The 27,781-nt window shown below is 40.7% G+C and overlaps 2 protein-coding genes and 2 long non-coding RNA genes across 9 annotated transcripts in view; 1 reads left to right on the forward strand and 3 right to left on the reverse strand.

Moving 5' to 3' along the window:
* Window positions 1-9,736, reverse strand: part of LOC310827398 — a 793,036-nt gene extending 783,300 nt beyond the window's left edge. The window contains exons 1-2 of the long non-coding RNA XR_014556345.1: window positions 5,509-9,736; window positions 4,654-5,130 (exon numbers count right to left, since the gene is read on the reverse strand). This is a non-coding gene — a long non-coding RNA (uncharacterized lncRNA). The remainder of the gene's footprint in view (window positions 1-4,653; window positions 5,131-5,508) is intronic.
* CKMT2 (creatine kinase, mitochondrial 2) overlaps window positions 1-9,757 on the reverse strand; it is a 29,150-nt gene extending 19,393 nt beyond the window's left edge. Inside the window, exon 1 of one of the 2 annotated variants that reach the window (XM_083703291.1) lies at window positions 9,643-9,757. The gene's annotated coding sequence lies outside the window, so the exon portion shown is untranslated. The remainder of the gene's footprint in view (window positions 1-9,642) is intronic. The other variant, XM_083703292.1, reaches the window with a different exon arrangement.
* The window catches only part of LOC310827383, a 58,578-nt gene that overhangs the window by 24,929 nt on the left and 5,868 nt on the right, over window positions 1-27,781 (forward strand). The window contains exons 2-3 of one of the 2 annotated variants that reach the window (XR_014556323.1): window positions 18,695-18,795; window positions 19,874-19,939. This is a non-coding gene — a long non-coding RNA (uncharacterized lncRNA). Of the gene's footprint in view, window positions 1-18,694; window positions 18,796-19,873; window positions 19,940-27,781 lie in introns of those variants that run through there. The other variant, XR_014556322.1, reaches the window with a different exon arrangement.
* Window positions 11,235-27,781, reverse strand: part of RASGRF2 (Ras protein specific guanine nucleotide releasing factor 2) — a 91,554-nt gene continuing 75,007 nt past the window's right edge. For all 4 annotated transcript variants that reach the window (XM_083703123.1, XM_083703121.1, XM_083703120.1 and 1 more), the window contains exons 19-27: window positions 21,829-21,941; window positions 21,267-21,327; window positions 19,704-19,807; window positions 18,638-18,722; window positions 17,973-18,170; window positions 17,582-17,661; window positions 15,892-16,009; window positions 14,715-14,783; window positions 11,235-14,259 (exon numbers count right to left, since the gene is read on the reverse strand). In XM_083703123.1, the coding sequence (XP_083559249.1) occupies window positions 14,167-14,259; window positions 14,715-14,783; window positions 15,892-16,009; window positions 17,582-17,661; window positions 17,973-18,170; window positions 18,638-18,722; window positions 19,704-19,807; window positions 21,267-21,327; window positions 21,829-21,941 (921 nt within the window). In that variant the 3' untranslated portion in view covers window positions 11,235-14,166. The remainder of the gene's footprint in view (window positions 14,260-14,714; window positions 14,784-15,891; window positions 16,010-17,581; window positions 17,662-17,972; window positions 18,171-18,637; window positions 18,723-19,703; window positions 19,808-21,266; window positions 21,328-21,828; window positions 21,942-27,781) is intronic.

The raw sequence follows: 27,781 nt of genomic DNA on the forward strand, positions 1-27,781 counted from the left end.
CACCATCGAACACATGCATCTTTATAAAGTTCAAAGGGCTTATGCTAGAGGGTGATAGGATACCAGTGTCTAGTTTCACATTCAAAATTAAATTAGTTAATTGAACACAGCCTTTAAGGTCCACTTTAAGGTCCATAGCAAAAGGCTCACTGAAATCTCAGGCCATTTTGAGCTTGGGGGAGCCCATCTCTAAATGCTTACTGCAGTTAATAGAAGTCCCTAATTCTTGTGACTTCAAAATAGCCATGAGGGTCAAGAAATACTGTCATACCAAGGGGTATGAAATTGCTGGAATTGCTTCTGTTCTGAATGATATATATTGCATTTTTATTCTGTCAAGGGATTGTGCCTTCTAGTGTATTTTCTTAGACTGGTGATTTGTCAAAATTAAGAAAATAGAACAAGACAATGATCTTCATAAAAATAAGCCATGCATTGCCCCTGTTGAATGTAGGATATTCCATCAAGTCACAGGTAACATTAATGGCATCAGACGGTCTGTCATGTTTAGCTAGCTCATGCCATTTCTGTTGGCAAGGAGGCACTGCATGAAAAGTTGTTTTCATATCCCACCCATTCCTTAAAGTAATGGAATGTGACACAGTCATCATGTACATTGTACTAGCAGTGATTGATTGACTGGCTGACTTATTATTTTTACACCTTGAAGCCCTTTCATACAGTGAGCTGGATAGATCAGAAAATTGCAATGTGGAAATGGCAAAAGCTTCAATGATATCAACAAGATGTTTGCTTTAAAAGTCTAAACGTTAGGGTAGAGGATCACATTATTTGTAAAAAGCCTTACTGGGTGTCATTGCTGTACCCCCTCACCCCGTGTCCAGATGTGGTTTACATGGAAAAGGCTCTAGTTCACAGAAACCATTTCACACCAACACTCCACCGTACTGAAGATACGGTTAAATTCAGTAGGGGGGGGGGTTTCTGTGTTAGAAAACAATGTGTGATTCATTCCCTTATTCAGGTTATTTGGTGTTACAATGACCTGGTTTTGAAATTCACTTGCAGTTGTGGTCTTATTTAAGACATTATCTGCTGTGCATAAATCTAATTCACACGCCTTGGATTTTCAAACATTTCTACTAGCTGGTAGCCCTTTCAGTCCTGCTTTTCCCAGTGGCTTATCCCATGTGCCCTTAACCTCCAGTGACATTAACTGATAGAACACCTGATCCTGGAGCAAGCTGAGCTGCCTTTGCTCTCACCCCTATGCTAGTTTCATCAACCTTGGCTCTTAACTAGCATCTAAAATTAGTACATGTTCCCATATAAGAGGCATGCATAACAGAAGGCACAGAACGACAGGAGTGGGTGGAGAACACAAAGGAGGATGAGAGTAGGCAAGCTTGTGGGGAATGAGAGGCGGGGGAACGAAGGGGTGTAAGTGGGGGGATTCTAAAGTTCCTTTCAGATGTGGTAATTTCAATACTTTTGCACGATAACTATTTCATCAGAATGCACACAGCCATAAATCTGTTGCAGATGTTGTATATGTGTGTGTCTAGAATGAATGCATATTGGGAGGGCAGCAGCATGACTGAGGGTCCACTTTGCAACCTATACTCATTCATTAGAATGCCCTTCAATGAGGGTTCTGTTTAGGTGTTATAAAGAGCATGCATTACTCAGTTCTGGGATAGCTCAGTTGGTAGAGCATAAGACTCTTTATCTCTGGGTCGTGGGTTTGAGCCCCACATTAGGCAAAATATTCCTATTGGTCCTTTCCAACTCTACAGTTCTGTGATTCGAAGTATGGAGCCACAATAATACTCTGGCCCCATCGGCGATGCACATTTGAAGCAGTATAGTGCCACTTCAAAGAGTCACGGCTTCCCCCAAAGAATCCTGGGAACTGTAGTTAGTTAAGGGTGCTGCAGGTGTCAGCCACAACTCTTTGCCTAGTGCAATTCTGTTTTACTTCTGAGCCTCTGCGCTGTCTATACTTTTCCCAGGAACTATTTCCTGGTAGTCAGAGTTGGGTTTCAGAAAAGTTGTGGGTCTTTGTGTGCTGTATTTCCCCCCCGCTGCTGAGTGCAATGTGAATCTGCAGTATAATTTCTCACATTGCTGGTGCCTTTATTAACTTCCCTGCTTTATTTTACTGCAAGTGGAAGTTATTATATTAAATCCCATTACTCTTGGAGAGCAGCCTAGACAATACTGCTGAACTGAATGTGTTTTGTTTGCTTTTACTGTGACATATCCTGATGCCCTACAGCAGAGGCCAATGATGTGTCATCCTAGCACTAATGCCTCAAATACATAACAAAACGATGCCCAATGTCTCAATGGCATGTTTTTTTCAGACTGACAGCTTTGTCTTTATCCATACTCCTAGCATCTGGAAGGGGAAATTGGAAAGGAAATATTGCCCTTGATTTTCCACCAAGCTAATAGCCTTATATTAAGACCTACTGTATGAAAATGTCTCATGCAGCTTTTCACTTAGTCTGGGAACTTGTACACTGAACACATGGAGAGACCCTTAATGTGTATAACCTGCACGTTCCATGCAGCCTTTTCCCACAGAGGAACACTGAATGCAAGGAATTTGAGCAAGAGCAACAGCACAGTGAGCATGATGCTGAGGACAAGGCAATTCTGTACATTATTCCATGTGATAATAGCTTCCTTCCTCCTTTCCATATTCCAAATCTGAATCCAAGCAGAGAGAGCACAACCCTGGTTGAAATCATGTTATTGTCTCTAACCTGGAACCTGGCAATCCTATTTAGACTTCTCACCCCGTTGTGGGATACATGGATAACTTAGCACATCTATCAAAGTTATGGCTCTACCAAACTAGGTAATACCAGATGCTCCAGTCAGGTTAGAGGAGCAAAGGTGGTCTCTTACAGGAAAACATAGCAGCCTTGTTGGTTATTGCTCTGACCAGAACAAGCCTGACTTGGAAATTCTTACAGGACTCAGCCAGTATGACATGATCCACTGTGCACTACTGCCATTAAGAGGCACATTTGCTGGTCTGGCTGGTTTCCCTATAAGACACTTTCTTTGGCTGGAGCTTGGCAGCAACAGTAATGAAATCCTGTCTGATGTCATGCTGTGGGGTTGAGTCCTGCCAGACACAGAGGGTGCTGTCCTGTACCTGGGAATGCCGCCCATTGAACTCAACAGAACTTACTTCTGCAGAGAGATGAGAAGAGTTGCACCATTAAGCTGCCTATTTTAGAAGATGGTTCAATCCTACTCTGGACAGAGGACTATTTCTTAGACCTCTTTGATCACGAACAGCTGGAAGTTCTATCTGGGTGAGTTCTCCCAGCAATATGAACCTCTCCCGCCTTTTCAGCTAATTCACAGGGACCCACAGTGCTATTTTTCTAGAAAAAGAGGTACTGGAACTCGCCATGAATGCTCCCTTTTTCTCTTAGAATGCCAATGGCGTCTACCTGAGAGGTGTTGGAACTGAGTTCTGGTGAGTTCCCCCTGAAAAAACCCTGAGGACCCATATTAATATGGTTCATCTGGGGGTTTTTACTTGTATTATAAGCTGCCCTGGGGCTTCCCTAAAACATAATGTGGTGGCTGGGGCGGACACATTCATAAATAAATTCAGTACACAACACGTATTCAAGAGTCTTCAGCTTTCCCAAAGAGTCTCTTAATGGGTCATAGTTAAAGGTTGTGAGAGTTCCATTTGCAACCAGGATGAAGCAAGTTGTGGCTAGGAAGATGGAAAGCTGCTTTATTGCATTGCCATTGGTCTACCAAGCTGAGGGCTGCCTACCACGCTGACTGGGCTTTCTCCTGGGTTTCATATAGTAGTGTTTTACAGACTTGCCCACCTGGAAATGCCAGGGATTGATCTCAGGGTTTTGTGCGTGCATGCGCTTTACCAGGGAGTTACTGTCCTGCCCCAATAATATAGTAGTCAAGGTGACTTGGTCTTTTAGCAATAAAATGCCAAAAGGTGTCTGACTACAGCAATGGAGAAACTCACATCAGTTAGGACAGAGACAGCTGCATTTATGGCACCCCGATTCCATTTTATAAGAGAATTAAAAGAGGGATCAATGCATGACATATTTGAAAGATGAGGCAGCTGATTTTGTGTGGGAGTAATTAACAGAGAACACTGGTGACTAAACAAAGCACACCATTTTAATTTTGTGCACAGATTTGCTGCTAATTTGTTATCACTGACCTTTCAAGCTAATGCTGACTGCCACAAACATGGAGCAAATTTAATTGCTTTTTCTAGAGCAACATTTCTTAACCTGAGCCTGATATGTGAACTTCAAGGAATGGAGGGCAGTCAATGTAGAAGGTCACACACTTGAAAGCTTTCACCTTTCTCCAGAATTTCTTCAAGCAGATTTGTGCTGTGATCCAAGCTTTCAAAGCAGACAGTACTTGTTCGTTCAATAAAAGAAAATCAAATACTCAGAAGACTAGTTGCTGACTTAATAGAATTCATTCAATAGTTTGGCAATTAGCCACTAAAACTTGCACAAGTTATTCTTAATTGCTCCCAATGTATTTTTATTTTATCAAGGCCGAACCTTAACAAAAGTGCCCTTCAGTCCCTTCTGCTGAGAGATTCAAACCATGATATTCCTTAGGATTGCTATCTATCTATTTGCTTAAAATGAGATATAAGAAAGCAACCATAGGAAGTGTTACTTTCAATGTGATATTGAGTATATCCAAAAACAGCCCTTTAAATCTTGATTGGATTCTTTCCCTTGCCTTAGTGCATTTCCCCACCTTCCCACAACCCATTGTAAGTGTTGTAATATACAATTACTGTCTCACACCTGCATGCATAGAAAGGGTTAACCTGAGCTCAGGGTGCCAGTGGAGGTGGAGCTAGTAACCTCCCTTCAGCCATTTGTTTCCTCCCTCCCATTCTTTCTCTCTCTCTCTTTCTGCTTCCTGGGACAATCAAGAAGTCATGCAGTCATGGCTCACTGCAAGTGAGTTCAGTCTTTCTAAAAGGAGATTTTAAAGCCTGCATATTCACTAATCCCAATACTGCATGGAGCTTTCTGAAATGAAACAAAGTTATTTTCCTTTTAAAGTCATTTGGAACCTGTTTCATCTTCATTTTACTGCCAGCAGATAGAGACTTATTTGCTGTAACTTCTGGAAACTCTGCGTCGTGGGACGCAGGTGGCGCTGTGGGTTAAAGCCTCAGCGCCTAGGACTTGCCGATCGAAAGGTCGGTGGTTCGAATCCCTGCGGCGGGGTGCGCTCCCGCTGCTCGGTCCCAGCGCCTGCCAACCTAGCAGTTCGAAAGCACCCCCGGGTGCAAGTAGATAAATAGGGACCGCTTACCAGCGGGAAGGTAAATGGCGTTTCCGTGTGCGGCTCTGGCTCGCCAGAGCAGCGATGTCACGCTGGCCACGTGACCCGGAAGTGTCTCCGGACAGCGCTGGCCCCTGGCCTCTTGAGTGAGATGGGCGCACAACCCCAGAGTCTGTCAAGACTGGCCCGTACGGGCAGGGGTACCTTTACCTTTACCTGGAAACTCTGTGAGTAAAACATTCCCTTATTTGCAAAGCGTGTCTGCAATTTATTCTAGCCTAAGCATTTTATTGGAGAATGTTTGCTTAAAGGTGAATAAGGGTAAATGTAAATCTAACCAAGTTTTAATGTGCTTGGTAGCAATCACTATTGTGCTTAATCGGCTATGAGAGAGTAGGAATCTCTCCTCCAAACCTCTCTCTCCAACAGAAACCTCAAATTGGCTTCTGCTTCATGTAAATAGTTGTAGGCAAACCACTCTCCTATGCCCACTGCACTATGTGACAACTTAAGATGGCGCACCTGCTGTACTTCCTATCTGCAACACTAGTGCACCCCTTTCAAAGAACTGTTTTTTTTTTTAAAAAAACCCACAGCTCTCATTTGAAAAGCCTACTACCAAGAAGACAATAACGGTGAGTGTTCTGCAATTGAGGCACCACCACCAAGAAGGCCTTCTCTCTGGTAATGGCTTGCTTCATTTCAGATGCCCACAGGAAGTGCTCTACTGAATATATTAATGTATAGTGGAGACTGACAGTTTTTCCATTTGTCCCTTTTATTCTCACTGCAGAATTTAAGCTTCTTTCATCAAGGGGTTATGTTTTTAAACACAGCTGTGCAAGTAAGAAAAAGAAAGCAAAAAAATAAATAAAATGCTTATGGTGCAGGCATTCCCCTCTGATTCACACTGGCATCAGGGCTACCCAGGAGTCACCTTGCAACCTGTTTTAGTTAATGCCCAGTCCCAAAACATATCCAGAACATTCATAATGTGCTCTGGGATCTCTTGCTAAAGAATGGCAAGCTACCTTTAGGTGGATATTATACAATGATGACTTTGGCTTTTCTCTGATAAACACCACTGAAGTTTTTGCCTGGCAAACTAGATGAGTGATCCAATGAAGAGGGCTAAATGCTCTAGTCTTTGGAACAATATCCATGATAATTTGTGTGAGGAGCAGGAGGAGTGCATACACAAATGCATACACTGAACACATGGAGAGGAAGGCAGGACTGCCCCTGCTAGCTATGTCTCCTGATGAAACACATCTGTAGCCAATCATAAATGTTGAAAGTGCAGCCACTGAGGTCATGCTAGCAGACATGGCCTTGTTGCAGCCGAGCATCTGCAGTGAGCTAGAGAAGCAGAGGGAAGAGATTATTTTTGCTGGTTGAATTTGGGCAGAGACATGGGGGGGAAGCAGTTGGCTTTGTGGAATTTGATGCATCATCTGTGCTGCCTGCTTTTGGAGTCTGCTTACATCCAATTGGTTCGATTCTATATGTGTTAATATGTAGATATCACGAAAGACATATTATGAGTCTCCAGTGTGCTTGCTATCTCTCCCCCGCCACCTTCCTCAAAGGACCCTGAACACCGGAGCGCTGCTTGTGGGCTTCTTACTGCTTGGGGAAGTGGGGAGCACAAAATAAGACAGAAATATACTCCAGTGAAGTGCAGGTTAAATGAACCCCTTTCCAGCCCTGGTAGCATTTGCGTGACACACCTACACATTGCAGCCAACACACTAATGTGTTGCGAAATAGTTTGGAAAACTCTGTCCTATAGGTTTATCTGCATAAAGAAGAACATGGCATCCTCTAGCAGAGTCAGTGTGGCAAGCCCACTGCAACTAGGATAATCAGAAATCCAGTTTCAGCACTATATTTCAGTCCAGGAAGTACCAGAGTCAGGCCCCAGTGCAGGTGCCAAGCCTTGTAATCTGAGCCCCGTGTATCATGTTAGTTGGGACTGCAGCATTTAGCTGTGTGCAAAAGGAATTTTCCTCATCACTAACTAAGCACAATTAACTCCCCCCGCCGCCGCCATATGAAATTAGGGAAAGGTCTTCCAGTTCAGAGGATATGTATTTTCTACACTGAGCTCCGGCACTTCCTATTTGTTTCAGTTTAAGAACAGCAAAGACCCCTCGTGTTACTTTTGGCAGGAGTTTCAGAGCTGACCTAAAGTTAGCACCTCCCATATCGGCAACATTTTCCAGGACAGTTGTCCCCTTGGCTTTCATGTTCAAACGGTGTCAGATTAAGCACAGCAAATTTATAAACTGCATGTTAAAGCACTGAAGCTAGAGCTGCGCAAGGAGAAATGGTTGTGGCAGCAGCACTCTGCTCATTTCTTTCCCTCTTTCATTAATATTAGGAAGAGTATGGCGGTTTGGTTTTTTGTTTTGCTTTTTAGGCAAAAAATTCTACTAGCAGGAAACTCAGCCGTTTAGAAATAGATGTAGATAAAATACTGCCCTAGTAGAATAGAAATGCATCATATGTATCATGTGACTCTTGACTTTTTCAAGACACCTTAAGCTGTTGCTTAAGCTAAATGTTATGCATCCACTGAGATACAGCACAGATGTAAACAGCAAAGAAACAACAAGATAAACAGAGTAGAAAGCTGATAAAGGAACAAATTTGCATCTTTCACTGGCTTAAACAAAGCAAAACCCAAATATCATATTTAAAAATCAAAGAGTGTTTTGGTATCTGCATTTGAGAACTATCTCCGTTATCAAATAACAATAATGGCTGCTCTGTTTCTAAAGTATAAAAATGTCTTTCAAGGTTTTGCTAATCAGGTCCTGATCCAGTGCCTTGGGTATCAGTACTGAAGAATGAGTTCATAAATTCAGAAAGTAAGCAGATGAACAAACCAATACATACATAAAATTAAATCTTAATTTTAATCGTAATACTTGTGTACATTCAGTACCGCTCAATTATGTAAGCAAATGAAACAATGCACTTCATGTGTCAGGCTAGGATATTGTATCACTGTGGATTATCGTAAGGTACTAGTAGTTTTATATCATACAGTATGATTATTAACACCAGCATGGTAGTGAATAGTTCAAAATACAGTTAGTCCACAAACTGTTAAACTACACTACCTGATGAACCATTTATGTCATATTGTTGCAATCTAAGCTGGTCTGGCCTGTGATCCTAAGCACTTGGATAGAAGCTGCATTCAAAGAAAAGATGTGTTCTGTGGGTGATATCCAACTAAATCATATGCAGAATAGACCTACAGAATCTATGGACATGGTTACTTAAATTTCTATATACAGTGGTTGTACTCTATACAGCATAGGAGTAACAGTCTATGGCTCTGGTTATATTATGTAACTATTCTAATATAGCTAGTTTGCCGATTAGACTAAAACAGACAGGGAAAGGTTATAATCAACGATAATTAATCTCTCGAGTTCCTCTGCTGGCAGAAGAGATCTGTTTACAGGCTTGCCGGATCTAAAATTTAAAAACAAGGAACACTCTAGCAGAGCATTCGTATGCATATTTAGTTAGAAAGAGGTCTCACTGTGTTCAGCAGAGCTTACTTCCAAGTAAGTGTGTTTAGAATTGTTACTGTAGGGTTCTACAGAATTCTGCAGTGCAATTTTATGAAATATGGAGCAATGAAAAAGGACTATTTGCTTTCATAAAGAAGAGAATAGACCTGGAAGTGGGCTTATTTTAACTTGTTCAAAACCCCAGCATCTGATGTTTCCTTATTACACAAAAATAAGACAGTACTTGTTAATCTGGGCTGTTATTCTGTAATAATGAGTAAGCCTCATTGAACTCGATGGGGCTTACTTCTGAGTAGATGTGAAACCAAACAAAGCATGTAAATGAAGCAAAATTCTTTACTGAGATCAGTTGGCCAATTTGGAGAGATGCTGGCAATTCAGGCAGAGATAAATCTCGATACTGATCAAATCTTAGGATACAGTGTTCGGTTACACCAATTAAAAACGCCCATCTACAATACCATTTCAGCCTCTCTAGTTAATGGAACACATTTATGGACAGGGCTGACATTTTTTAAGTTGTCTGCTCAGTAGGCTGCCTGCAGAAACATTACCATTTGCATAAAAGAAGGCTTTATTTTCATATATTTAACATGTTTGTTTTGGTATCGCTATCTGGGTCAGAAGCACAGTAGCCTGACAAATCTCACAGTCGCCGTTTTCTGAGTACTTATGCAAATGAGCAAACTGCATCTCCCAAAAGGCTACAATCTATGGCACTTTCAAAACATTTTTAATAACCCTCCCATTCGAAATGTCACTGCCATTGGTGAATAAACAGAGGCAAAGTCCAACTGACCTTGAAGCTGAAGCCAGACACGTCCTGCAACGAGCCTGGGAGCAAAGAAGTGTGAAGCAGACAAGTAGTGCTGTGACAAAATTACAGGTCATATGAGGAGCAAAATGAGATGCTGGCAGGGGAGGGAAGAAAGGGAGAAGTATTTATTGCACTGGCCAACTGCATTCCTTTCAGGTCTATTCAAAATATTTGGCTACACAGCCATGTCCTTGAGGGAGCAAGAGGGTGACCTGGTTGGCCCAATCTTCCACACAGTGCACAAACTACTGAGAAATATTTTTCAATCTTGGCATTTTTGTTCACTTCTCTATGGGAAAAAAATATTTATTGGTTTCTGTTGGCGGTGGCAGGGCATGGTTGGTTGCCTATAGTTGACTGCAGTGAGTTTTGTTTGTGTGTGTGAGTGGGAGGGGGATGTGGGGTCAGCTTAGCCATATCAATTCATATGTGGTCAGTGGGTTCCTGTTGTTGTCTTGTTGGGCTGTGATATAATAAAGGGGAGCCACACCAGGGTGAAGGCATCCTCTTTGGTTTGTTTCCGTGCTAGTTTCAGTTTGTTGACGAGCTTTTCTAGTAGGGCTGTTTCCCATATGGTTTGGTACCAGTGGCCCATGTTTACTCCTAGCAGGTCCCTCCAATGTCTAATTATGATGCTCCTGGTTGCTGAGAGTAGATGACTTATGAGTTATTTGCAGTGTGAATGTGCATTATTGTCTTGGAAGATATTCAGAAAGGCCAGTTCTGGAGTGGCTTCTAGTTTCCGTTTAGTCCTACAAGAAATATGCAAAATAACTAATGTCCAAAAGGATTGAATGTTGGGGCAGTCCTACCACACGTGGAGGTATGTGTCTGTAGAGTGGCAACCTCTCCAGCATTTTGGTGAGGTTCCTGGGTGTATCAGCACCAGCTTTCATGGTGTTAGGTACCATCTACAAATTAACTTCAAAGTGAGTTCCCTTCTTTTCGCTGAGGTGGATTTAAAGGGTGGTTTAGACCAGTGTTTCCCAACTCTGGGTCTCCAGCTGCTTTTGGACTACAGTTCCCATCATTCCTGACCACTGGTCTTGCTAGCTAGGGATGATGGGAGTTGTAGTGCAAAAACAGCTGGAGACCCAAGGTTGGGAAACACTGGTTTAGACCACAGTTTAGTCCATTCAGTAGGGTTTATTTTGTAACCTATATCATTCTCAATTTATTTTTTATTGAGATGAGTGGGTTTGTAGGAGTAGTATTTTGTATATTGTGGATACCATCCCCAGGCCATGTCCCATAGAAATTACGGGCCGGTTTGGATAGCCAAAGGAGTGCTGAAATTCAGTCTAATTGCCTCCTTCACTACTTCAGAACACTTGTAATGAAAGTGTACTCTTCTATAAGATGGTGCAAGAGAGTGGTGCATGCTAGTAGGTCAAGTCAAGATTCCGAAACTTTGCAGCTAACTTGCATCTGTGTCACAGCAGAAATGTGCATAGAAGCCCATTTTCACACATTAATTTCCTTCATCTGATTGGGACGACAGTGATCAAACCAGCTTTGCTTGAAACTGTGAAACTATAAGAGGTTAAACATAGACAACAAGGACCCCACAGCAACAGGGTTAACTTATATTTTAATAACAGGAGTTAAATAAATAGGATAAAGACACAGAAATGCACCTTCTGCTGCACTTATACACCAGGATATGCAAAGGCTCCTCCCCAAGTACAAAGCTGATATTGCAAAATGAAATACAAGAAAATGAAGTTATAAATGATCACCCCCTGTACATCACAGATAATGCCCATAAAGAACTATAGGTATTACATTGTATAGGTTTTATGGCGGGTAGATGAGCGGAACAAAAAGAATAGAAAGGGGAGAACCAACAGACAAGTAAAAAGGTACCTCCTTTTGAGATGTGAGCACCTTTATTAAATAACTGCCATATGGATTAAAAAATATATATTTTGAAAATATGCAGTAAAATAAGTGTTTTGTCCAAATAACCCATGCTTCTGTTTATCATGCATCAAGATGCAGTCTGCTTTTCCTGTTGGACACTAATGAAAGGACAAGCAATAAATACACATCTATAAATAGCATTCCCCAAGTTAAAGTTTACCACATTCATTAACCAGAAGTACTTAAAACATGCCTTAGGAATTTTACTTATTTTTTTGTTTGTTTTTAAAAAAACTTACTGAGAATTTCCCAAGACTTCTTTGACACCCAGTCGTGCGTTTATTAATAATAGTAAAACCCAGACCTCTAGCAGGTAGAAACAGTAAAACTTATTACTGCACAGATACTTAATACATGCTAGTAGTATTTGCAGTTAGACATAAGCGGAATTTATTGTTCAGCTTTTCTCTGGGCCGACAATATGTATTAAAGTGCAAATAAAGAAGAAAAAATGCGCAAACAAAACAGAAGCTAGGCAGATCCATTTTCTATTGTTAGGATTTAGCAGCTTAGTCTGGTTAAGATCAGTTCAAATATGCCTTAGATGGCAATCTTTTTTTAAAACACTTATCTCCCTGAGAGGGTTTAAGGGAGGTAAATAATGATATTTAGCCCTATTTTGTCAACTGGCTGATAAGTCATTGGAAAAGTAAGGGCACTTTTCCAGCCTAGTTATTCAACAGTGCTAGTATCTGCATTCTGTTTTTAGTGATGTGTTTGTGTTCACTTTCCATGCAACTACAAAAAGGAGGCTACATGTTATCAAAGAACCATGGGAAGTACCACAAGCATTTTAAATAAAAGGACTTAATCAGGGAGCACATGGGGGGGGGGGGGGAAGGCTAGTACTAAGGGGCACAAGTCAGAAACCACACTGATTTGATAAATATTAAAAGTACATTCTTCCTGTTGAATTCAATATGACCTAAAGTTGCTTGATTTTCCCTGGATTGTGTCCCATAAGATTTGGTTCTTAAGGATAGCATATGGGAAGGGGGTTAGTGGAGGTGAAATCCTTTGCAGTATTTTAAAAGGGAACAAAGTATGTTTTCATTTATCCAATGAGTGGACAAATTACTGCTTTTTAAAAAAATTAATAAATGTTTCTACTCTTCCTGCCCCCCAGAATTACTAGTGCCAGAGTGTAATTTATATAGATCAACCTTTCTTAGCAATGTTGTTACGTGCAAAATAATCAGTAATTCCTAAATGATCAAGGCTGCAAAGACTCCACTGAGTTCTAGTGTGTGCAAGGAGCTCCCTGCAACCGTTATGTGAGGCTCAGCGGTATTTAAATGCACGTCACAGTGCAATGGCATGTAGCAGCAATGCATGCGTGTGATTCTGTCTGACACTGCCAACATCTAAACCTTTAGAACAAGTTCTAAAGTACACGAGACTAACAGGAGTTCCAAGTCATACGATGCAGTCATAATATTACTTTGGTTGACCTATTCCTGATGGGAGATAGGGCTTTGGTACTAATGCAAGGAGGGAGAAAAGTTTAGTGCTAGCAGTGAGTTAGTTGCTTGCAACTGCTCTCCAAAGTTGATTGAGGAAACCCACACATGTAAAGTGCTGTGCATATATGCACAGGAGCACACGTGGTATGCTCAGTATGGGGGAACATATTTTTAAACAAAAGTTATAGAAATAGCTCTGCCAAAACCAAGAGCAAAGCAATTAATCTACTATAGTAGGGGTTGGTTGGTGGCCCTATGGATGCTGCTAGCCTGCAATTCCTATCAATCTCAGCCAGCGTGACAATTGGTCAGTTCCCCATTCCTGTTCTATAAGGCCAGTCTTTGCCATGGAACTCAAATATCAGAGTCCCACCTAAGTGTGTATGTCTGACAACATTGTAAGGTAGTGTATCCATTTGTACCCTAGATTAACTAATCTTACTTCTAGAGAAAGAAAAATGTATGTACAATTAAGGTGGCTTTTAATATCTCTGCTCCCCAGCCTTTTGGGGAAAGGAGATACCAGGATTTATTGACAAATAAGATACTTTCCATTAAAATGAATGGTTTAAATAACAAATGCAGTTTATGATGCTCTTAGATATTATTATCTACGGATTAAAATATTACTTTACAATGGACATGATGAAATTGCAAACTGGATCAAAATATGTAGTTCCTTGCATGCTCTTTGTAGATCCTGCATTGTATCCAAATAAGGGTAGGCAAAGCCTTTCGCTTTACACTTGTATTTCCTCGTTCATTGAAGTCTAATGGAATGTGTTATCCATACTTAACTTTGCCCCATTATTGCCTCATTCAGTGTGGTTATTACAGCCGTTTCCTTTCTTCTTCATTAGGTCTCTGTTTCACTAAACTGTCACGTTTGCAAAACAACAGCTGTTTAATCAACATCTCTGGCATTTGGTCTTTTACTTCCAGCAACTGCTTCTCTGTGCCCAAAAAGGAATCTCTGTGAGGCTCTGAGTCCCTTAATCAAAAAGGGAATTTGAATTTCTTCCAGCTTTCCCCCTTGCATTCTGTAGGGGGGCACATCATGCATAATTTCCCCATTACTCTAAAGTTCTCTGTAGGCTGAAGGACAGCACTGATATTTTTTTCAGGCAGGCAGCCTAGGTTCAATTTTTAGGGATAGTTCATACAAAGTATCTTCATCTATGATGAGACTCTTGTCAAGTAAGTACTGAGTGACCTAGAAGAAAGGAAAAGGAATCCCCGTGCAAAACGAGGATTGCCTGTATTATTATTAAATTCATCTCTATACTGCTTTATATTTTAAATAACAAATCTCAAAGCAGTTTACAACACAAATTACTGTACTGCAATCTTCCAGCCTCCCATCCCTAATCCACAAATTTAAGTCTTTAGCAAACAGACAATGCAATTTACTGGAGACTCTGCAATTATAAACTTAGGGCTATCTTGCTGTCCCTGTAAACAGGACATATCAGATCACTGTTCCCATTGCACCCTTCCTGAACAGACCTTATTGTGCTATTCAAGGAAAACAAATGATCTAGCCAGTATTTTAGATTTAACGATGAGTCATAAACATCTCCTTTTCCACTAAATGAAAAATGTGGTTGTACACCTAGAGCACCACAGAAACTTTATATTGGTGCAAGAGAACAGATGAAAGTACAATACCTTTTGTTGATATTCTATGCGATAGGAAGTCTGTTGGAACTGTCGTATTTCCCTGATAATATGTGATATCTGTTAAAGAAACAAATATAAAAAAGAGTCTCTTGTTTAATTTCATACATACTAGCTTGGATCCTAACTTTCCTTTCATGAATGAACAGAGTTTATTACCATGTACAGTGGTACCTCAGGTTACAGACTCCGCTGGCCCGGAAGTAGTACCTTGGGTTAAGAACTTTACCTCAGGATGTGAACAGAAATCGCGTGGCGGCAGCGGGAGGGCCCATTAGCTAAAGTGGTACCTCAGGTTAAGAACAGACCTCCAGAACAAATTAAGTTTGTAACCAAAGGTACCACTGTAATGGTTTTTTTTCTTGCCTCCTTTTTTCCTCTGCAGCACCCTGCATGCTATTAAAAAACCCCGGCTCCCAGTGCTTGAGAGAATCTTCAGAATGGTGTGTGAAAAGGCGGTGTGTGTGTTATGTTTAGGGGAAGTTGTGAATGGAGGAGCAACTTTGCATCCAAGCCACAGACTTCACTAGAATTTAAAATATTCTATCCTGCAACAAATGGCGTTTCAGGAGACTTTTACATGTATCTTCTTCTGAATTACAATTTCAACCTCACTTGGGGCATATTGCCCTTTCCCTCATTTACACAAATCCACCTAATATTTCATTTATGAATCAACTGTAAATGCATCTATTGCAGTTTAATTATCTCCTGAAAACTGCCCTCTTCTCAAAGCATGCTGTTTGTGCATGACAAAGAAATATATATATATGCATTTTATGAAATAAATAACTTGATTATGCCCTTCTGTGCATTTCTGATTGCTGGAAAACACAAACATGCTCCTCATACGCAACTAATGCTGGTTAAGGAAGTAAAGTTCTAGGTTCTGTACATTATCTATATATATTTAACTGAACGCAAAACAGCTGACTCAGCTGATCATCTTCAACTTACTCTTGTACAAACGGGAAAATGTGTGTACATACATATAAACTGGATTATGGGCACTCCAAAATTCACCAGCAGGTGGTGATAGAACATTGACCCTGCATACAATAATAAACAATTCCGTTCTCATTTCTACCTTACACCTTGAAATGCAATCAATATATGGTCAATGGTAAGTCCTTGTAAACTGAAACCAAAATGTAGAGAGAAGTATTACCATTCGCATTTTGGAAAAGTTGACAAGGCCTTCTTCAGTAAAGTTGGGTGTTCCTTCTTCAATAAATGCCAGGTCTGTCAAGTACATCCCGAGATATGGCACTGAAGGCGGATTACAACTGCACGATAAGAAATTTTAGGTTTTACTCTTATGTCTTGTACATGGGTCATTCTAACCTTTTCACTATAAATGCCTGAGTCTTTTGAATGACATACAGCCCAATCTGGAATCACAGTCTATTGTACCTACTGGGGTTTCACCTCCCTGATATGTATGCATGGGACTATAGTCTTAAGATGACTTTGGGCTCCCCACGCTGCGGATAGCAGCCTGCCGCCCGGCGCGCAGGGCGCCCTGAAGCAGAGCGCCCCGCGCGCTGGACAGACATCGGCCCGCCCCACAAGCTCGGGGGACAGAGGGGAGGGGCCGCCATCCCACTGTTCCCCGACCTGGTTTTGGGGGGGAAATAAAGGAAAAAATTTTTTCCTTTATTTCCCCCCCCCCCAAAAAAAAAAAGTAGGTGCGTCCTATGGGACGGAGCGTCCTATGGGACGAAAAATACGGTACTCTCATACATTCCATATCTGACATATTTTCTTAAATAGCTAAACCTTACATAACTTGCAAAGAAGCAGTAAGTGAATGCCTGAATGTGTAGAAGAAAAGTGCAACTGCTATCTATGTCTTCAAAACCTGCAAAGAAAGTGTTTCTGGATCTTGAGATATGAACAGATCATACTCCTTGGGAGGAAAATAATAAAACTGAACATGCCTACCTGCAGTAGTGAAATGAGACTGTAAAGTATACATACATACTTCTACCTTGGAGTAAGCCCCATTCAACACTGTGGGACTTACCTCTGAATTGAAATGTTATAGGACTGTGCTGTAAGTCTGTTGTGAACTCTGCTGATTATTGCTAGTCTTGCTCAGAATAGACCCATTTAAATTAATGAATATAAGTAATTTCGGTCTATTTATTTCAATGGGTCTACTCTCAGTTCAGCTTACTCAGAATCAACTCTATGTATTCAAGAAGCATGTTAGCACTTGCATAAATGGTCAAGTATTGCTCAGCCCAACATCGCTTTATAGTGGGGCTGCAAGGGAAACTCCATCAAAGTGAATGGAGATGGCATGACAGAAGTGCTGGTTTATTGTTCCCTAAAATCATCACTACCAAATAACTGCATAGAAGCAACCCTTCTTTGATCTCTTCATATGAATCTCAGACAGAAGTATGGCGATATTATATAGGTCAGGGACAGCCCACAAGACCCCTCAGATATTCTTGGACTGAAACTCCCATCAGCTCTAGCCAGCATGACCAATGGTCAGGGAGGATGAGACTTGTGGTCCAACAACATATGGAGGGCACCAGGTTGGCTATCCAGGTTGTTGGATATTCCCAGCAGTTTTTTTAAATTAATGTGGCCATACATTTATTGGAAAAGTTTCTACAATTCTATTAGGACACATTATATACAGAATAATAGGTTTATATGCTCTGGCACTACGCAGATACTTTGGAGTATGTTCAACAAAACATTGGAATTGAATTCCATGAAGCCTGTACTAAAAAGATGATTTCTTAATTGTTCAGTATTACTCCCATAGAAGTTAGCTAGCTGAAGCATTATCTTAATAACTATCCACCATTCACAGCAAAATGTAATAATTTGAAACATACTTCTTGAGTGTTTCTCTGAGATTCTTAAATCTTCCCTCAGATGATACAGTCTTCTGAAGTTTATCCATAAGGGCTTTAGCCTACAAAGAAAACAAATTAGAAGATTCACTCCTTATAGCAAAATGGAATATGATACTACTCAGGTTAAGAAAATTCTGCTGAAACGCGTTCAAATGCAAGACAAACACTGTGGGGTTCTAGTGTTGGATTATGATAATGTAATGCTCCCTGTGGCCCCATGATAAGGTCGGTCCTGTTCTTGATGGTTAAAGTACTGATTTTCTAGTGATGTGGTTACATCATTCTGAACCACTGCAAACCATTTACTTACGGTATAATGCTTCTAGTGACAATACCCATTACACAGATAACACATTTTGTGATTACTCGCCTGTTTAGAAACCTTAGCCCAGGTTTTCTTCAGTCTGTAGATTGCACTTCTGTTCAAGGCTGATGTGATTTCAAGCACACCATTATAGTTGTGCAAACATCGGCAGATGTCTGCCACTGCTACCCATTTCTCAATTGCATTAGCACGTGAACCAACGTCAGCATAATTCATAATTTGGGAAGCCACAAGGTTGCTCATCTAGGTCAAAGAAGCAGTTCTTAGAATATTTCTATTTACAGCATGCTATTAACAGTATAAATGGAATTACAATGATGGGTTTTTTTTAGCATTTAACACTAAGAAAGCATATATTGCATAAATGGCAATGGAACAAGAAAAAGTGAATTAAGGAAGATGGCAAAGGCAGAACAATCTTCACCATAACAGCATGTTGCCCTTGGCAGTGGACTCTCAGTTGTGAATCAAGGGGAAGAACTAAGGGGATGTAATCTAAGCAGAAATAAAAAAACTAAGCAAAGTGAAACAAGATTGGTATTATTTTGTTTTTATTAAACAAAGGCACAGTTTAATTTCTTCTGCTAGTGTTTGCAGATTTCAGTCAACTGTGACTATGCAATTTCTGGCTAGCAGGTTAGGAAAATGGTGGGTTTTTTCTATAGTTAATCATGAAGAGTCTGGAAGGTAAAGCATTTACATCAACTTACATCATTAAAGTGTTGACTGGTTTTCATTATATACGGTGTTCTTTCATTTTTATCCAGTTTCATCCAACCCTGTCCAAGGAACTCTCTGGAAAAATCAGAAAGAAGAGAACAAAAGAAGAAACTGTCCTCAGAAATGGCAGACCAGAATATTGTTAATGGTATTTATTTATATTATTAACTTAAAATTATTTTTTTTAAAATGAATTATATCTTAAGCATCCTCCAAGGACCTCAGTGTGTTGTACTTGGTTTTATTGTGTTTTATGCAGATGGAACCCCACTGGAGTGTGTTACCATACCTGAAAGACCTGCTCCCCCCCCCCCGACCCCCTCAAGTGTTAACATCAGCACAGGGGGCTTTCTTGGTAGTTCCAGTCTCTCAGAAGTTCTTTTTGGGGGAGGGGGGTGACCAAGGGGAGGCATTCTCTGTGGCAGCCCCAAAGTTTTTGCTGTTGGCAGTTGTGTTATTTTAATTTATTACCCTTCACTCAAGGTCCCAGGGTGGGTTACAACATTCAATAAATATACACATGGAAAAAGGTGTGAGTCATATTGTTTGTCATATATACAATTTTTATCCAACACTGCTAAATAACCTGACATGTATAGGATTTTTAAAAGCCCTTTTTCATTTTAAAGCACCATCCTTTGGGTTAAAAGGAGATGGCTAATTTAGGAAGCTGAAAGGGTATGTATTTGATAAGCTCAATATTCACTGCTATTGTTCTCAAGCCTACAGAATTCCTGAACTAGCAGTTAGTGAGGGAATATTAATGTCAGATGTTATTTGGAACTGGGGTGTGTGTGTGTGTAAGTCTATTCAGGAAGTGAACTGCATTCTGCTCACAAAGAAGTGCAGTAGACATGTGCTGCTAATGAACACTTTGATTAAAGTCTTTCATAGTCCATTTATTATGCTATGATCAAGTTTTTAAGCAGCACTAAACACAGCTCTATCTGTTATACATTCAAATTCTTTTTATAGGCCTGTCACTAATGTGAATCAGTTTGTAACTTCACTTACAAAATATTTTCACTTGATAATAACGATCAGAAAGCCACTTACTCATAGGGTATGCTCCTGAAAACAATGTGATCTAAGAGAGTGATTTGTTCAGCGAGTTCCATAGCCGATAAAGTTTCAAAGCACTCTGGTTTTGGGCACTCTAACTGTAAACAAGGAAGCACACAAAAACAGCCATTTCAATCCTTCTAGTTTGTTTCATGCTCCATTAGGTAGCTGATGGCAGTGTCAATTTCACTGCCCAGTTCTTCATTTATGGAAATAACCTAACAGAACAGTGGTCTCTACTATGGAAGAGGAATAAAAACTTCAGGTGCACTTCAGCAAAAATTAAGAACTCCCACACTTCAAAAACATTTGGAATTTACCCTTACCAATCTTCCTGCAAGGTGGGCAGGAGTCCAATATAGTCTGTTGATGCCAATACCGCTCACATTCTGTAACCAATAAAGTTGTGGCCTAAATTTTGCCCATTAACATTAACCTAAAATTCTGTGTGTCCTTGTGTTTTATTCTCTTTGGGGTGGCTTGGGGGCCTTGACATGCAATGTAACTACAGAAAAATGCTGCCCCAATACCCATGCCCACAGAGTTGGGGCAGGAGTATACTACTGCCAATGATACCAAAAGAGGCATAGTGATTGAGGAGAAGCAAGGTCCCTCTCTGTGTCAAAGAAGGTCCATGGCTCTTGTAAATGAAACTCTTCCTGGAGAACCCTTAACATTTCTCTTTCTCTTTCCCTACATTGGTTATCCATTAATGTTTTCTTCTTCAAAATGTAAATCGTATGAACAAGCCGTTTGTGATGAGGCTGTGTCATTTGGATTCTTTATTGTGCCTTCATAGCATTGGTGCATTAACAAAGACTAAAATATTCAGATGCAAAGAGTAAGGTGTAAGGGACTTATAATTGTACAGGGCTTGCAAAATAACGAGTAGAGCAAAGCCCACTTAAAAGCATGGCGGCATAATGTGGGTGGATAAATTTAGTATCCACACACCTAGGGCAAAACCAGTAAGCTTTGAACACTGAATTAAGTTTGCTGTCACTATTGCAACAAACAATTTGCACCTTGTACTATACAAGTACTATAACTGCAAGTACTATAACTGCAAAGCTATCTGTTTTCCCAAGCTATTCTGTGGTTCAAATTCAAATTCATTTCATTCTTCCCTCATGTAAATAATCTTTCTGTGGTTTGTGGCAGCACATAAGTCTTTTTTTCTAATACACTCTTGTTTGTGCTTTAACTTGCAAATAGACACTGCAATTTCCAATAATTTGCATAATGAGCTAAGAGGCCCATTCACAGATGTGTCCCATTCTAAAAGACCTCCACTGTATATTCAAATGGAAGGCCTGTGTTTTGCATAACTTCCAACTAAGCCTGTGAACAGCTAACAGCTATCCTTTCACCTGTTTCAAACAAATGTTGAACAATTAGAACAGGGAGTGGTCAAGCGCAAATACAAAAGGGATGGTAATTAATTTGCTATAAAAGCTGCAACAAGCAAGCAGCCAAACACCATTTCTAGTGATTTCATTTACCCCAATTTACATAAATATTAATAAATCTGACATAAGCTTATGTAGATTAACTCACCATCTGCATTATATCCTCAATTTTTAAATGGGTGTCATCTTGATCCTCCTGAGAGAGTGCTCTAAAATAGGTGGCAGAATATTTCATATAAAAATGTGTATCTCTGTGGCTAGTGATATTATAATAACAAGGACATTTTGTACTTTTGAAACAAACTCTGGAAAACTTTTATCACAGAGAATCAGTGGATAGAAGCCTGTATTATGGCAAAATCTCCTAGCCTTAGAGGAGAAAAACAGATTTAATTTTTAACTCTTGAAAGAAATGAGCACATTTTTATTGCAAAGGTGATTGCATTGTGATTCTTTTTGTGATTCCTTGAAAATAAGCGCTGTGTGGATAATGTAGAGTACAATTTCTTCATTTCTTACAATATTGTTGAATGCCACCCCAGTCTCCTGAACACAGGAAACTGGGTCCAGTGATTAGAACTCTGGCATCCAGTTTAACCCCCAAGCCTTGGTTAAACTCTTAACATCTACTAGACCCAGGAATTTAGAGGAGTCTGGCACCCACAAATGCCTAACAATACTTTATGATTAAACTAATTCAACTGCTTTACCTTAAGATGTTTGCTGTAGCTTTTCTTTCTTGTGGCAAAAGGTCAGGATCTCTCAAAACTTCTTCTAGCAGATTTAGAACATTCATCTTCAGTTCATTGTTTAGCTCAAAATCCTGCAAAAGATTTTTTTTTCTGAATGAAGTAATCATACTACATATGGGTTTTTGTTCAGCATTTGTTTTTCACAATTCTGTTGTTTTGAATAAGCATTTGAAACTTGTACCAAAGATTCTGAAACGAACAAAACCAAGAAGTTATTAAAATGTATCTGTTTAAAGAGTTTTGAATTACAAGACAGCAATACCTTAACCGACATTACTTTGAACACTCAAATATAACTAGCTACCTATTCTTATCCAAGATCAAGTTCATTTAAGGTAACATATACAATATATCTAGAAGCTGATGGTTTAAGTCATTTTTATCAAGTTAATTATGTAACATTAAACAAACATTAAAACATACCCCATATTATGTTTCTATAGTACTTTGTTTTTGTAAACTGACTAGTTAATATTTATCATGAAGGGTGGTACACAAATCTCAACAGAAAATAATTAAGTTTAGGACTTCCAAGGTAAAAATCAGCCCTTTTCTCAGCTCAGAAATTAAATTTTAGTTAGTGAAGATTTTCAAAATAGGTGATATTTGGCTAGGCCAACAGCAAGTTGCAGTATTTTGTATTATGGATTCCCCAAGCAATGTCTTATGCTTAAAAGCAACATATAGTATCTCCTTCTCAAACCTAGACGGATAACATACATCAGTTCTGAGAATAAATCTTGACTTTTTCTCTTAGTTAATACTTGTGCATCTCTCTCCAGGACAATGAGGAATATTTCCAAAGATTAGACACTGGATTCAAGAAAATGCATGTACTGAAATATCTTCATGTTTGGAGTCATTGAGAAACACTAACTCCAGTCATTTGCATTTCAGCTTAGTGCAGATGTTTGGATAAAGGATTTAAACTAAAAGCTTCATCAATCTAGTATATTTGTAACGGTTCCTTTTATAGTGATTGTTTGCTACCATATGGGTAGCAATTCAGCATCTGTTTCCATAGAAACCCAAACAATAGTCACTAGCAAAGTTCTTGAAATTCTTGTACATTCTATTTTGAATGTGTGATTAGGAAAGATATATGCTATTGCCCCATACATATTTCTAAATATTTTAGCTTCAGTGTCTAGTGACTTCTGCAAGGACTTACCAAACAAGTGTTTGATTTGGTTATCCTATGAGCAAAGCCTGTTGGTAAAAGCCTTGCTGTATACAAATTAGCTGAAACTTTGTCTGTCTACGGCCATTGCTTTTCCATTACTGAGAGAATGATAAGTATTCCAACACTCCTTCTCCTTCATCATCTTCATCATCATCATCACTGAAACACTCTAGAACACTCAAGAAATATGTAAAGTTCACTCCTCATTTGTCTTTTCAGATACACTGCTCATGGTTAAATGATAAATAAATAACAATAAATAATATATTTGCCCGGTGATGCTTTGTCAAACATTATGTTCCTCACATAGCAACACAGGTGTTTTATTTCCAGGCAGAATCTGCTTAATCTGTAACCAAACCAGAGAAATATCTGGCATGCAGAGTGAATGTTAAGTTGTTGCTATGCAGCTAAAAAGCTTTTCACTTCCTTTGCAGCAGGTTATTGTTTGTGTGCAGTTTCTCTATAGCAGCCTTCTTCTGCACATTTATTGACAATAATTTCTTTTCATTTCTCTTTTCAAGTCTCTGACCCCCTTTTATAACATACACAATCTTTGAAATTTTTTTTTAAAAGCCTAACGTTTGAAACCAAAGGAATACTCCTTACTCGTTCTCCATTATTAATGGTAAAACAGCCATGAGAGATACACACATATTTGAATAGATGAATTATAATACAGCATAGGAAAAGTATGTAATACTTAATGTTTGTATAGCATTTCACAGGCATTATCCATTCCTTTCAACAATCTTGGTATGCTAAGACCATTATCTCCCATTTTGCATTATCTCCCATTTTGCAGACAGAAAAACTGTGGCTTGCCTAGACAAGTTTCAAACCGTGGACTTTTCATTAAATAATAATAATAATAATAATAATAATAATAATAATAATTTATTTGTACCCCACCTATCTGGCTGGGTTTCCCCAGCCACTCTGGGCGGCTTCCAACAAAGATGAAAGATACACTAAAATGTCACATATTAAAAACTTCCCTGAACAGGGCTGCCTTCAGATGTCTTCTGAATGTCAGGTAGATGTTTATCGCTTTGACATCTGATGGGAGGGCGTTCCACAGGGCGGGCGCCACTACCAAGAAGGCCCTCTGCCTGGTTCCCTGTAACTTGGCCTCTCGCAGTGACCTCGGAGCTGGACCTCAGTGTCCAGGCAGAATGATGGGGGAGGAGATGCTCCTTCAGGTATACTGGACCCAGGCCGTTTAGGGCTTTAAAGGTCAGTACCAACACTTTGAATTGTGCTCGGAAACGTACTGGGAGCCAATGTAGGTCTTTCAAGACCGGTGTTATATGGTCTCGGCGGCCGCTCCCAGTCACTAGTCTAGCTGCCGCATTCTGGATTAGTTGTAGTTTCCGGGTCACCTTCAAAGGTAGCCCCACGTAGAGCGCATTGCAGTAGTCGAAGCGGGGGATAACCAGAGCATGTACCACTCTGGCGAGACAGTCTGCAGGCAGATAGGGTCTCAGCCTACGTACCAGATGGAGCTGGTAAACAGCTGCCCTGGATACAGATTTGACCTGTGCCTCCATGGACAGCTGTGAGTCCAAAATGACTCCCAGGCTGCGCACCTGGTCTTTCAGGGGCACAGTTACCCCATTCAGGACCAGGGAATCCTCCACACCTGCCTGCCTCCTGTCCCCCCAAAACAGTACTTCTGTCTTGTCAGGATTCAACCTCAATCTGTTGGCCGCCATCCATCCTCCAACCACTTCCAGACACTCACACAGGACCTTCACCGCCTTCACTGGTTCTGATCTAAAAGAGAGGTAGAGCTGGGTATCATCTGCATACTGATGAACACCCAGCCCAAACCCCCTGATGATCTCTCCCAGTGGCTGCATGTAAATGTTGAAAAGCATGGGGGAGAGGACAGAACCCTGAGGCACCCCACAAGTGAGAGCCCAGGGGTCTGAACACTCATCCCCCACCACCACTTTCTGAACACGGCCCAGGAGGAAGGAGCGGAACCACTGTATGACAGTACAAACCAGCTCCCAGCCCCTCAAGACGGTCCAGAAGGATGTTATGGTTGATGGTATCGAACGCCGCTGAGAGATCCAGCAGAACTAGGAAACAGCTCTCACCTTTGTCCCTAGCCCGCCAGAGATCATCAACCAGTGCGACCAAGGCAGTTTCAGTCCCATGATGAGGCCTGAATCCCGACTGGAAGGGATCCAAATGGTCCGCTTCTTCCAGGCGTGCCTGGAGTTGTTCAGCAACCACTCACTCAATCACCTTGCCCAAGAATGGAAGGTTTGAGACTGGTACCTTAGTATGAAATTCTATGCTCACCTGGGAGTAAGTACCATTAAATTACTTCTGAGCAACTACATCTAAGTCTGCACTATACCAGATAACTTTTAGATACAAAGACTACCATCAGTTACTATTATTTTAATGAACAACATCAACATCCTGTAACATCCTGATGCAGCAGCTCTTGCATGAATGCTGGATGCAGTCCCTTCTGAATCTCCTCAATCCTGAAGCCTGCTTGCAGCAGGACACCTGCTTACAAAGCCATATTCAGCAGAATCAAATATTCTCCCCCTAGCCCAAACTACGCCTTGCCTAATTCCTCCTTATGTTTTGTAGTTTTCACTACTCACTGGGACAGCCAGTGGAGTGGAGTGGATTGAGTTGCTGGACTAGCACCAAGACCATCAAGATTCACATCTCCACTCACCTCTCAAAGCCACTGGCAACTTTTGGGCCTGTTAACATCTCTTAGCTTAATCTACCTCACTGGGTTATTGCGAATAATAATAATAATTTATTATTTATACCCTGCCCATCTGACTGGGTTTCTCCAGCCACTCTGGGCAGCTCCCAATTGAAAATTACAAACACAATACAGCATTAAACATTAAAAACTTCCCTAAACATGGCTGCCTTCAGATGTCTTTTAAAAGTAGGATAGTTGCTTATTTCCTTGACATCTGATGGGAGGGCATTCCACAGGGCAGGCTCCACAACCGAGAAGGCCCTCTGCCTGGTTCCCTGTAACCTCACTTCTCACAGTGAGGGAACCACCAGAAGGCCCTTGGCGCTGGACCTCAGTGTCTGGGCTGAATGATGGGGGTGGAGATGCTTCTTTGGGTATACAGGACCGAGGCCTTTTAGGGCTCGAAGATAAAGGGGGGGGGGGAAGAATAATACATGCTCTATATAAATAAATAAAACAAAATAAATAAAGGAAAAGCCAGGGAGCTTGAGACCAGCCTTCTCCGATACGTGTATCATTTTACTTATCAGGTAGAAAGAAAAAAAGCAGTGGTATGAGATTTTAAGAGTAAAGCAGCATGATGGGGAAGGGTTAAGAAACTCCCATCCTTGCCCTCTGGGTTAGTCTTCTGCTTTACTTGGCAACCTTTGTAGTGACGTTTGGAGGGGGGGGGGTGGAAGGAAAGACCAGGACAAAACTCCACATGACTGAGCATCATGTGTACTTTGGCCATGAGTGAAATCCAATTTACCTAGAAAACAAGAATGAGGACTATAAAAAAGGTTTAGAACAGTCTGCATTCCGACACGCAAGGGTTTAGTGCACTACATTTTCCTGAATATAATGCTAGCGGTTCTGTCATGACTTTGCAGTCCTTTTATACCGCAGTACCTGTTGCATTATGGAATTGTGGCTTTTTGAGCCACCTACTGCCATATAGATAGATAGATAGATAGATAGATAGATAGATAGATAGATTCTTTATTGTCATTACACAAGTGCAACATTGCACAAGTGCAACGAAATTGGATGCTATCCCTTAAAAACAACAAAAGCAACACAACAACAACAACCAAACAAACCACATTCCAGCCACACCCACACCCACACCCATCAAACTCCCAGGTCACACTATCGAGTTACTGCATTTAAGAAGGCCACAGCTCTTGGATAGAAACTATTTTTCAGTCTATTTGTCCTTGACTTGATGTTTCTGTATCTCCTGCCAGAAGGCAGTAGTACAAACAGACTGTGTCCCGGGTGAGATGCATCCTGCAGGATATTATTTGCTTTCCTAAGACAACGGGAACCGTACAGTTCTTCCAAAGATGGGAGGGGATGACCAATAATCCTTTGGGCTGTGGTTATGACCTTCTGGAGCACCTTCCTCTTCCTAGCTGTACAGCTGGAGAACCAGGCACAAATACAGTATGTGAGAATGCTCTCTATGGAGCCTCGGTAGAAGGACACCAGCAGTCTCTCACTCAGATTGTTCTTCTTTAAAAGTCTGAGGAAATAAATTCTCTGCTGGGCCTTCTTCACCAGAGCAGTGGTATTTGCGCTCCAAGTCATGCCCTGATCGATAGTCACTCCCAAAAACCTGAATTCCGCCACCCTCTCCACCCGTTCCCCGTTGATATACAAGGGCTGAATGTCCGCCTTTTTTTTCCTGTAATCCACCACCAATTCCTTGGTCTTAGTCGTATTAAGAGCCAGATTGTTCTCTCCACACCAAGCACAAAGCCGCTCCACCTCGTCCCGATAGGCGGACTCATCCCCTCCTGAAATGAGCCCCACCACCGTAGTGTCATCAGCAAACTTGATGATTTTGTTGCTGGAATAAATGGCTGTACAATCATACGTATAGAGAGTATAGAGCAGGGGACTCAACACACAACCCTGTGGTGAGCCGGTGTTAAGGCTAAGGGCTGTGGACATATGTGACCCTACTCTAACCCTCTGAGAACGTTCTGACAAAAAGT

The sequence above is a fragment of the Podarcis gaigeae genome, assembly GCF_964106915.1.
Source record: "Podarcis gaigeae genome assembly, chromosome: 11".
Taxonomy (NCBI): Eukaryota; Metazoa; Chordata; class Lepidosauria; order Squamata; family Lacertidae; genus Podarcis; species Podarcis gaigeae.